The following is a 12,869-nucleotide window of genomic DNA, read 5'->3' on the forward strand; positions in this document are numbered from 1 at the left end:
GGTCATTCCAGCCACCTTGCAAGTGCTAGCCAAAAGCAGGGGCCATAGGTCACCGCTGGCACACCCCTAGTTATCAACCGTTTAATTACATATACATAAGGTCTAAATCATAAATGTAAAATGTTCTCTCTCTCTACCAAGTCAGTTTCTAGCTGTCATTTTTACTGTCAATTTTGCAAATTTACAGTTAGGAGCTGATTCGTTGGTACATGAGCTCTCCTATAATAATGTATGTCTCCTACTTTCCTCCAGGTCCTGTTGGTATTGCAGTCTTTAGAAATCTACAATGTTAGACCAGCTTCAGTATAGGGTAGCGTTGTAACTTATAGGATCTCTTATTCCTTGGATATAACAAAGCCTGTGCTGGGATTTATTTCAGATCCTCCGTGCATACTGCATTATTTTGGAGAACCTGTTGGAAAATGAAGAGACCCAGATAAATGGCTTCTGCATTATAGAGAACTTCAAAGGATTCACCATGCAACAAGCTTCTGGCATTAAACCTTACGAGCTTAAAAAAATGGTGGACATGCTACAGGTATACACAGCACAACCAATGGTTTGGTAGTTTGAGGCTACACTTTGGCAAATGTACTAATAACATTAAACTGCATAAAAGTAACACATAACAAAACTATCCCAAAGTCTCCTCACCCATTTCATTTATTCTAAACCCAGGACTGGTGTTTGTTGGGAAAAAAACGGTGGGCGTTACCATGGAGGTTCGCCAGTGACGCAGGTGCTGGGGGTGGGCAGCTGATGTCAATGGATATCAGCTGCCTGTCCACTTCGCGATCATCGAATCGCGACCATCGAATGATTTCCCCCCCTCACACAAGGCTGGGAATGGTTGTTTATGCTAAACATCCATTCGCAGGGGTGCTGGGAAATCAGCATGCGAGTGGGGTGGCAGGCATTCGTGCTGGCAACTGGTGGTGTTTCGGGGACCCACAAAGCTGCGAATTTTGAAACTTTGCGAGTCAACTAGAATGAGGGCCAATATACATATATCATATACACACACAGGGCCTTATTCTGGTTGGAGCGGCCGGGCCGTACGCGCACGTCCCGGGGTTTTTAATGATCTGCGCATGCGTACATTCGCTAATGCGCAGGCGCGAACACTCCACAACGCTTACGGACGGGTCTCTACGTGCGAAAAAACCTGTTCGCGAGTGTACGGGCATTGGGGGCGGCATAGGGGCGTGATGAGGGGAGCGGCCGAAATAATGAGGGAAAATGGGCGTAAATATGGGCGTACACGGGGGTGTGCACCAAAAATGAGCGGTGCTACTACCGCACGATCGACTAAAGCACCGTTCATTTCGGACACAAAACAGGCGGCCGCCAACCGCCATCTCAAACCACCCCTACAGATACCGCATGCCAGCGTGCGCCTGGGTTAGCTAATTTACGCGGATTACTACCAAACACATACACCTGAATGTAATAAGCAATGCTGCAGTCTATTAAGTCCAAACCATGATTTCACTACCTGCAAGCCACACACATCACTCTAACACATTGGAAGCTTATCTTTCTATACTTCTCTACATTTAAAGGTTTGTTTAATTTAAGGTAAGAATCTTTGTAAGACCTGCTTATATATATGCTAAGGTAGGTATTTGTTAAACAGTTATACACATTCACTACGTGCTTTCATAGACTTTACACAGTAGCACACTCAATCGACACAAGTCGACATGTGTCGACGTGTTCACTCTAATACAAACATAGGTTTTGTATTTATGATACAATAACATAAACCACATCTAACACCTACAAAGGATGTTTCAGCAATGTTTTAATCCCATGGCCACTATTTTGCACATTAATTAATTCAATCAATTAATTAATTTTCATAATTATAGTTGAAAGGCAACATTTGCAGGTCCATATATATGAAGGGTATGTCAGCGTACACGGACGTACGCTCACTCTCACGAGCGGTGACATAAGCTGACTTTTCTATTGAAAACAATAGGGACCCGTCCGTGCAAGCTGGCGTACGCTCAGATCTCCGCAAGAAGGCGGTGGGAAGACGGACGAGAGACGTCCGTAAACGGCGGCGTACGCTCAGTTGTACGCCAGTTGTCGGAGTGTAAGGGCTGGCCCGTCCGTGTACGTTGGCGTACGCTCATTAGTACGCCACTCCCCTTCTACGTTGTTTATGCCCGTACGTATGCGGCAGAGTTGTGGGTGGACTTAACCCCAACGGCCGCGTGCGGCTAGCGTACGTTAATTGCGAACGTACGCACGTTTGGCCGCACCGATCAGAATAACCTCCACAATGCCCAATGATGAAGTAGTATAATACATTTTTAAAACATCCTGGGTTGATGCACGTTCATGTGCAAAAACCCGGGATATTTTTGCAAGTGTGAAAGGGGTATTACTCGCTTTAGGTTTCATTATTTTGTCAGATATGAAAATGTCTATTTATTAATGGAAGTGTAAATACACACACACACATATAAGGGAAATTATGTCATAAGGGTCATCACATAATTTTTCTGCTGAGGTAATTATCGCAATGGGAATAATCCTTTTTTTAATTGATCACAAACACTCAGGGCTGGTGCAAGGCATCGCAGCACCCCAGCAGGGTGTGGAGATTTGTGTCCGCCGCCCGCAAGTTGCTCCAGGGGTGGAGACCGCGTTCACCCGCTCCACCACTTCAAAGGGGAGGGGAGAGATGCGGCCGCCGCCGAGTCGCTCCACGTGTGTGTGTGTGGGGGGGGGGGGGGGGCTGCTCCCAAGTGTCGCCCTGCACACACTACAGTATTTACTATTTATAAAAAATGTTACCGTTTCTTATATAGCGCAGCATATTCCATTGCGCTTTACAAAAGGAGACAGTGATACAACAAACATGGTATTTACAGACAGTCAAAAGTTAGGAGGGCCCTGCTCTCAATCTTACAATCTAAAGACTAATGCTGGGTACACACCAGGACGACTAGGGCCCGATCCCCACAATCTAGATCCAATTCCGATCAATTGGATGTAGATTGTGTGCTGATTGGGCCCTTTTCTGACCTGCTGTGGACCGATACGGATCCGATGCGCGGTCCCGCGGGTCGGTCGGTCGTTATTGAGATCCTACCTGCTGCAGGTAGGATCTCAATGACGACCATACAGCCGGGTGCGGGTCGCCATCGGATCGGACCCGCTCACGGTGCACATCGTGAGCGGGTCGTGCCCCCCCGCGTCACCGTGAGCGGGTCGGACGAGACACTGACGACCCGCTCACGATGTGCATCGTGAGCGGGTCGTCCTGGTGTGTACCCTACATAACAATTTGTACAGGGACAATGCTTTGTCCCTGTGAAATACTTCTTGACACACTGGCTGAGTCTGTCATGTTTTAGCATTTGCTGTGTGAGTGACTGCTGCTGCTGCTGCTGCAGGGTGAGGTCATGCAATAAAACTTTACTTTCATATCAGCTCACATCACTGATCATCACCGGATGTCAGCTGCCCGCCCAATTCCCTCCAAATGTGCACGCACATCTAAGGTTGCTCTGAGCAACCTAAGATGTGCGTGTGCCTTCAACATCATTTAATGGTCCGCAACCATCAAATGATGTGGGTGTTACCCTGCAGGCTGCGAATGGAGGTATATGTAAAACATCTATTCGCAACCAGTGCGAACGTACACGCATTGCGAATGGTGGGCCGGAGTACCACCATTCACAAGGCAGGATCTGGTTCACTCACAAGGGTGTGAATTCACATCCGAGCGAATGAACCAGAATAAGGTCCATTATGTCAAAGAAAGACTAGCAGGCATATAAGGAACAAATGTCGCTCCAATCAATGGTGCAAGTTTCCAAATATGAGCACACTGCCATGTACAGTATACTATATACACCCACTGCAAATGTGCTCTGATGAATCATGGACACTCCCTGTACTGATTCTTGTAAATTAAAAATGACCATGTAATCCCTAATAAAGCTGTGGTCAGATAACGTTTACAGCCGCTCCTCACAGCACACATAATTGCAGATTAGAAATCAAGGGGGTGATTCTGGTTAAACTGCAAAATTCACAGCTTTGCAGGGCCCCTAAATGCCACCCGCACGAATGTCCACCCCCCACCTTGCACACCGATTTCCCCGCACGCACGTGAATGGATGTTTAACATAAACATAAATTCACAGCCTTGCATGTGGGCCGAAATCATTTGATGGTCACCAACCATCAAATGATTTCTACACAGTCAGTGGCGTATCTAAAACTTTTGCGCCCCCCTACCTTCCCCTCACCACTGCATCTGCCGCCTCCGCTGCCCGGTCCATTGCTGCTCCGCTGCTGGCCCACCGGGACACGCAGATCCTCCTGTCTCTGGCCCCGGGCTCCTCCTGTCATAATTAAAATGTCTATTGTTGTAAAATGGCCGCCGCCTTACAGCAGACCATTATTTAGGATGCAATAGGAGGAGGTTGTCGCCTCCTCTAGTATCCTTAATAACCTTCTGCTGTGAGGGGCTGCCATTTTGTGAGGGGTATTTATAATAGAAATGATGAGCGCCCGGAATGCAGACAGAAAGCTTTGCTGGTCCCAGTGGGCTGATAGCAACAGGTTCGGTGGCGGCCCCATTAGCCTTCTACAGGACAGCAATAGCTTCCGCAGACCCTGCGGCGCCTAAACTTACCTATGGCCTCTAAGCCACCGCAGGGTCTATGGAGCTATTTTTACGCCACTGTCGACAGCGCTCGCAGATCTAAGAAACCTGTTGCTCACCCTTGGCACACACGTCATTGGTGCAATTCCATGGGAACCCCAAGTGTTTTAATAGGAACGCCCATGAAATGCTGGGTGTTCCCATGGGTGCAATCCCTCGCCGCCACTGCCCCCCACCATGCACTGCTAGGTGCGAATGGGCCAACGAATACGCAATTTGTCACGCCTGCTCACACCAAGCGGCTGCACACAGTTTATGCGCAGTTTATGCTCATGCGCAGTCGCTAAACAAAGTGATCTGAATCAGGGCCCAAATGTGTTCCCTTGCCTGATTTTACATTCTCTCCATTGGATAAGACCAGGTTAATTTGCTATTCGGATAACTTTGTAAAATCTTTTGCTTATAGGACTCCTTTCCTGCAAGATTTAAAGCTGTTCACTTCATACATCAACCTTGGTATTTTACCACAACCTACAATGTTGTGAAACCTTTTCTGAAGAGCAAACTTCTTGAAAGGGTGAGTCACAGTTAATACATTCCCTGCTTTGTTCTCTCAGGCCGGATGGTTCCAGGTAGGGTAGGTGCACCTGGTCTATGGTGCCAATTGTTACAGCAGTTTGTGTAAACCAAAATAGAAAGAAACACAAGAAAATTGCTGACTTTTAACATATGTTGTGCTATGTACAATAGATTCCGTTTGCGCCTCGTGATTGTATAAGTTAATTATTTATCTATGTAATAGAGATAAGCCCTGGTAGCATTCCAATTCACCTAAGTGACATTGTGGGAGATTTATCAATGCTTGGTGAGCAATAAAGTGGAGAGAGCTAAAATACTAAGCAATCCACTTAAACTGGGCCAGATATTTTTGAAAAGTGAATAAATGGAAAGTGATAGTTATTGCAGGACTTTTGTTTATACATCTGTCTGCTGGCTCCACAGATGAATCTTGCAGTCAGCTGTTCCGCTGTTGTGGAGTTTGTACTCAGATGAATGCACAGTTAACAAGCCCTTAAATGACCTTTGCTATCAATGTTTTTCCCTCTGGTTTCCAGGCTGACATCACCTTAGATACTGTAGAGTGTGCTTATCATTAGCAATTGAGCTTTTAGTCATTGACGTTCAGATGTACTAAAGCTCCGTACACACTGGGCGTCACAAATGAGCGGTATCACTCATTTTATAGCCCAGTGTCCACGCTCTACATGACGGCCGATATCGGCGGCGGGGATATCGTACTGTGCGTTAGCCTTGAGAAGTAATAAATTGGAGAGTGATAAAGTACCAACCAAACAGCTCCTCTCATATTTTATTTTGGTACTTATGTAGTATCTGGGCACCCGATTTTTTGATTGTATGCCTTAAGTTTAGGCATACAATCAGATGCGATGCAACGGTCGTGGACCCCCAAGAGGGAAAATAGCGGGTGTCCGTCGGGCACCCGGCTGTCGGCATTTTGACAGTTGGGATCCCGACGTCGGGTAAATGACTGTCGGGATCCCGACTGTCGGGAACCCGTCCGGCACCCCTTGGATAGTGGGGGTATGAACAGGGACCATTTAACATTGAATCCAATGGAAAATCGCGTTGATCGCAATTTTTCCGACCCGATCAAAAAATCGGGCTCCCAGATAATACATAAGTACCTTTATTTTTTTAAATACAGCAACATGACAGTTATAGAAGCAGACTGGTTTGGATTTATCACTTTGCAAGGCTATAGTAGGTCTGATCCAATGCCAGTTTAGAGCTCTTTGGTTAGTACTTTATCTTTCTCCTCCTTTTGATAAATCTCCTTTAATAAGTATAAGATTTGTTTTAGATCATTAGACATGCTGACTTGGGTCTAAAACAGAGCATTTGTTTTATTATGTCCCTTGTTGCTGTAAGTACTATCAATGGTTTAACTTAATAAGCTGAAGGCTGTGGCATCTGACCCAATGAGTGTGACTGCAAGAAGAGCCCTATAACCGATTGGATCATTATGTGGTCGGCAGATAACTGCTCTCAGCTTCTACATGTAGATCTAACCGGCCCTAGTGACTCCCGGCCTGTCTTATACCCCTTTCACACTGGACATCAAGGGCCTTATTCTAGTTCACTCTTTCTGACTTAATCCTTCTTAGATGGACAAAACCATGTGCACTGCAGGTGGGCAGATATTACATGTGCAGAGAGAATTAGATTTGGGTGGGGTTTTACTTCAAAGTGAGATCTATATTGCAGTGTAAAAATAAACCAGCCAGTATTTACCCTGCACAGAAACAAAATAACTCACCCAAATCTAATTCTCTCTGCACATTTTACATCTGCCCCCCTGCAGTGCACATGGTTTTATCCATCTAAGAAGGATTTTGTCAGAAAGAGTGAACTAGAATGGCCCCAAATTACTGGGTGAATCAGAACTACCTGGTAATTTGTTCTGTGTAAAAGGTTCAAGCTGGGTCCTTAATCCCGGGTCACCGACCCTATTCCTTACCAGAGTCGATGACCCGGGTTGACTCTTACACTGAAAAAATACCAGTGTAATTCAGCAAATTACTGGGTTGCATTTTTTAACTTGGTAATTTGCTATTCAGTACAAAAGTGGGTCAGACTGCACCTGGCAAAATGACCCGGCACGCAAAAGGCCGGGTCGCATGTCTGAAAGTGGTATAACAGGCCCTAGTGACTTCTGACCCGACAGGTCTAACATTCCCTAGCGACTCCCGCCATTGGTAATAGGCCCTAGTGACTCCCACCCTGTCTTACAGACCATAGTGTCTCCTGTCTAACAGGACTTTTTGACTTCTGACCTGTCTAATATCCCTTTCACACTGCAGCTCTTAAACGGCAAATTGCCATTTTTTTAGCCTTTTAAAACGGGTAGAGCTGCAGTGTGAAATCTCCAGGTTGCTTTAACCGTTTAACAAATACCGGTAGGAAGAGACGAGGGAGGGATTGAAAAGGGAGGTATTGTGTGAGGTGGGTAGGTTGGGGGAGAAAGGAAAAGTGAGGTTGAGGGGGGGAGAAAGATAGGGAGGAGGGTGGAAGGATTTTGGGGTAGTGCTGCTGCTTCAAGGGGGGTCCTCACCCTTAAAGATAATGATGAAGCAATGTGAATAGCACACTTTATAGGGTGTGGTTGATTTTGTATGTATGGTGCAGTTAAAAAAAAAAGAGAAAATATGTTGAATAAAATGCAAGGGTGTTTATTTAAACGTTAATATTGTGATTGTCAATGTTAGGTTGGACCCAAACTGACATTGACAATCACAATATTAACGTTCAAATAAACACCCTTGCATTTTATTCAATATATTTTCTCTTTATATTCCTTTTACCAATGTCAGTAACCATATAATTGTTGTAATGTGACATCTATGTAGGTTTTTGTACATGGGGATGACCTGGAGAGCTTCTACAGGGAAATTGATGCGGACATACTGCCAGCAGACTTTGGAGGAAACCTACCAAAATACGATGGACGAATAATTGCCGATAAGCTCTTTTCACCAAGAATTGAATCAGAGGACACAGCTCTTTAGAAAAAATTATATCATTTGGTTTATGCATCAGTTTATGAAAATACTCTGTTAGTGGTAATATGTTTAACAATACACATTTCAAAATGTAAGCATATATAATGAAGCCTAGATATATATACAGGTACTTCCATAGGAAACTTGGCCCCAAATTCAGTTGTTCTTTAAATGGGAGGCCCAAGCATGGGACCATTAGCGGGTGTTGGGCATGCTGGCTAGTCCAGTTCCCATACTCAGACACTCCCTATCAATGGCGGCTCTTACTTTATGGTAGAAGGGGGCCCCACCCCCACCGCTCTTCCTGGTGATGAGAGGTGCCGGGACTGGCACGTGCCCAGCTTCTATGGGCTGCTTCGGCAACAGCCCATAGAAGTGAAATCACGGTCCCGGCTCCTGTACAATACAGATGACAGGCACTGGGACCAGCACATGAGCAGTACCAATGTAGGTACTGCGCATGCGCAGACTCTATATTTTATGCCCATAGAGGAATCCCGGAGGGAGGGAACACCTCCCAATGGGACTGCCTTGATGACTGGATTGTCAGACTTCCAATAGTCACAGTGAAGCCAATGCAATCTCACAGACTGCATCTGGCTTCACTACAGTGTCGGATTTTACCTGAGGGGGGGGGCTACAGCCCTGCAGCCCATAGCTAAAAACCGCTACTGCTCCCTATACCCCCTGACAACAGGACAATAAACGCAATTACCTGCCCCATGATAGGGTAATGAGAGATGTGCAGGTTCTGATTTACTCTGATTTACTCTGATTTCAAAGCAGGATCTTATTGGCTATCAACTGTCAACAACTGTCATGTGATTTGGGATAGCCAATAAGATCCTGCTTTGAAATCAGAGTAAATCAGAGTAAATCAGAACCAGCACATATTTGGAGTTGTGGGCAAATTACTTATTGTCCTGACTTTATTATATAATATAGTAAAGAAAATGGAAGTACTTAGAGGGCTTGACAAAAGCAGACTGATGCTTATTAATTGCAGGGCTTTATTCGCACATGACTTTTATCCTAATCACCGTGATAAATTCCACTGTGCGATTTAACAAACATTTCTTTTTCTCAAATTCCTGTGTTTATTACACGGCTGTGACAGGAGATGGATCACAGATTCCTAGAAGTGACTAGTGCTATAAGGGACAGGGTTGCCGAAGCTGAAGTCATCTGCTTCACATAAAGTAATCTGAAGAAAGGGGCGAACAGCTGTGACATATATATAATGGCTCCAAACGTCTTATTGTGCAGCTGGAATCCCTAATCCCTTCCATACGCATCCTATAGCAGATATTAGATTCTGGTTTTCATTTGCAATACTACTTTAATCAATGGGGATGAGAATATACAATGCTAAGTACTGGGTACTTGGATGGCAATGTTCCTACAGATTATAATTGTGCCTTGAAAGGATTATTTTATTCAGCAAAATTGTATAAGTGTTTACATCAGCATTTAATAACAACGTATATACAAGTTCTGATTTCCCACTATGATGTCAGTCAGGAAGCCACTGGATGAAAGCAGTGATGGAATATTATTCATAAGACCTAGGACTAAAATGAAGGCAGGGATGAGGTATAGAGATGAATGTGCTGCTTTGGGCACATGACGTGACAAGGTCAAAGGTCCACAGGTTGAAACAGAACAGCATGAGCAAGGTGCTAGATCTTTTGATGCTCTTATTTTCCATCCTTTGCTGACTTGACATGTTGCCATACACCGAACAAAAAGCAGCCTTCTCTACAGTAATGCTGTGGCCTTATGATTTTTCCATGTGAAGATGTTAGGACAGAGACAGCTAACTGTAGTCTGCCATCGTTGTTGTGGGCAGGAAAAATTCTTGAACTGGCAATGACTGTAGTTGCTTAAAGGGGATAAGTATTAGCAAATCTCATCCACCAATAATGAAAATGTCCATTGATTGTTAAAGAACCACTCTGCATATAATACTTTATTTCCTAAACCAGTGACAATTGCTTACAATCAAAAATATGTACCTTGTTTCTTTAACTTCAAGTTTATCTAAAGCCCCATACACACGGTAAGATATTGGATAATCGGAAATTTTGACTAAACAATTTTGACTAGATGCAAAAGAGATTTTGGCTAGATTCACTGGAGATTTTGACTAAGTGATTTTGTCTAAGTAATGATAGTCTTTGATCTAGCCCAGCGGTTCTCAAACTGTGGGTCCTGACCCAAAAGTGGGTCCTGACCTTCTCAGCATGGGGTCGCGACTCCATGTTGCTGACCAGGAGGCTGATGACTTTTGTAATCAAGCAGTCTGAAAAATCTGTTGAATTGTCTGTTATTTTAGATTCCTCCCATCATTTTGTTCCTCCACAATGCTGCCATACATGTGCTGTCTGCTGACTACTCATGTGATGTGATGACCTTCTGTAGTAACTTGCTGGGGTCCTGTCATTATTTTTATTGTCTGACGGTGTCCCAGAGCAAAATAGTTTGAGGAACCCTGCACTAGTCCAAATCTAGACAATGCTGACTAAGGAGGAGAAAAACTGGGAGATGTTGGCTAACCTTGTAGGAGATTTTGACTAGTCAAAATCTCCTGCCAAAATCTCAACGTGTGTACACCCAAGAGGCAACTTCTAGTATATTAGTTGGGTCAGGAAAAGCCTTTCCTAGTGCTGGGGTAGGTCATCCATCAAATGTCAAATCTTAGTAAGAATAGGGAGTTTGAAACTCACTGATGTCAGATGGTCTCCTGAGTTTAAAGGAAAGAAGTCAGGTAGGGCATTGCCTTAATTACCATTACTATGAAGAGCTAGTTTGCTGTAGGCATAGCGATCCTTTGAAGATTGAGCTTCCGCTTAAGACGTGACCTTGAGTCAAGATATAGTCAATATTTTAGCTTACGCATTTCAGTCTTGATCAAATTCTGATTATATGAAAAACAACTTTCATATAGACTGAGAGATGTACCAAGCCTAAGACAGCGATATGTGTGAGTAGTTTCCCAAAGCAACCTACACTATCATCTCTCATTTATCCAACAGAAGTTGGGTACTCTGGGTAACTTTTCCATTTTCACCCATTTCCCCCAGAGAACTGGACAATATATTTTTTTAACCCTTTAATGTGAGGTATGTGTGATGCAGCTTTTTTCTTCTATTTCATGTTATTACAAATATAAGAATAATTAAGCCCCTATAAGGGGAATCTTATCACATTTTGCAGAATTATTAGTACAAATAAATACTTCATATATAAATTAGCAGTATTCTTTGTTTTATGTAGATTGACATTTACATAGATTTCTATATTTTTATTGTATTATCCTTGAAATAAAATCTTTCATGTACTGTAATTGTTGTACTGTAATCTTTATACCATAAATCTCTCATGCTTGTTTCCATGTGGTATTACAGGCTCATTGCCAAAGGGGGAATACATGCTCACGTAACTGGGGGACAGCTGTCGCTGGGCAGAAGTGACAGCCATTGACAGCTGGGCAGAGAGCGGGGGGCTGCCCAGCTGTATTCAGAGTACTGCAGGTCTCGGCTATTTGAAATAATACCCCTTTCACACCTGAAAATGCAGGGCTTTACCCGGGAATATGGTCCCAGGATCATACATGGACATTCCCGGGTTGGCCCCTTTTACACCAGCATTGTTTTGCACCACCACTGCATTTACTGGTGTGAGGGGGAGAGAAAACCACACCCCCTTACCGGCTATATAGTTTAACTGGCTATATCTTCGGAACCAACAGACCAATTCACATGAGACTAGTACCATATTGAAGAACTTTTGAGTGGGCTTCGAATGATTTTGGTCCTCTGAAACTGGGCATTTTGGTTCCAAAATAATCTGCCCTCAAAGAACATAAACAGCTATGAAATTACATTTCAGAAATAAAAAACATCAGTTTACCCGCAATATCTCCGGAAGCAATTGACCCGGGTACCGGGTGGGGGTCGGAATAAGCGGGTCCCATGTTATCCTATGGGGAAAACGTTCCAGCTTTTCCTGGCAGTATCTTCCGCGGGGGGGGGGGGGGTTGAGAACCACTGTTCTAGTTGACTTAACAGGTATGGCCATGAATGCTTTCCCTGGGAACACGGGCGGGACGATGCCTGCCAGGTGCAGGCTGCTGATGTCACACCACTTCAGTGACCCACCCCCTCTTCGGCGGACACCAAAGGAAATAAAAGTAAGTCTAGACTGACTTATTTCCGAAGGGGAGAGAAATCATTCGATAATCGGCACCCATCAAATGATTTCTCTCCTCTACAGCCGCATACGAGGGGATATGTTTGCGTACATCCCCTTGGATGTAATCGCAACACCAGCAGATGAGCCGCCACCGCCGATGATGCAGGAGCGCCCATCAGTGCTCATCGCTGGCCCAAAAGCAGCTCAAATTACAAAACTGAGCTGCGTTAAGCTTAAAATCGACCAGTGTGTATGGGCCTTATAGATTTATTTCTTATAGATGAATTATATACTGTATTAACTTCTGCTAATGGCGACTATGAGGCCTTTAGGGACACTTTGATCTAATGGCTTGACTTTAAGTATTTTAGGACCTTCAAAGATAATCTCACCCGAACATCCCCTTAGACCGCTTTTTATCTTGGTTCTCTGGGTCTTCAGACCCCTTACATTGACTTTGGTCC

General features: G+C 44.3%; 1 protein-coding gene across 1 annotated transcript in view; it reads left to right on the plus strand.

The window, feature by feature from the left end:
* RLBP1 (retinaldehyde binding protein 1) overlaps positions 1-11,557 on the plus strand; it is a 49,056-nt gene extending 37,499 nt beyond the window's left edge. The window contains exons 6-8 of the mRNA XM_083184187.1: positions 380-538; positions 5,097-5,207; positions 8,059-11,557. Of these exons, the coding sequence (XP_083040313.1) occupies positions 380-538; positions 5,097-5,207; positions 8,059-8,217 (429 nt within the window). The 3' untranslated portion in view covers positions 8,218-11,557. The remainder of the gene's footprint in view (positions 1-379; positions 539-5,096; positions 5,208-8,058) is intronic.
* The last annotated feature ends 1,312 nt before the right edge of the window (positions 11,558-12,869 follow it).

The sequence above is a fragment of the Crinia signifera genome, chromosome 4 (genome assembly GCF_055691185.1).
Source record: "Crinia signifera chromosome 4, ASM5569118v1, whole genome shotgun sequence".
In the NCBI taxonomy this organism is placed as follows: domain Eukaryota; kingdom Metazoa; phylum Chordata; class Amphibia; order Anura; family Myobatrachidae; genus Crinia; species Crinia signifera.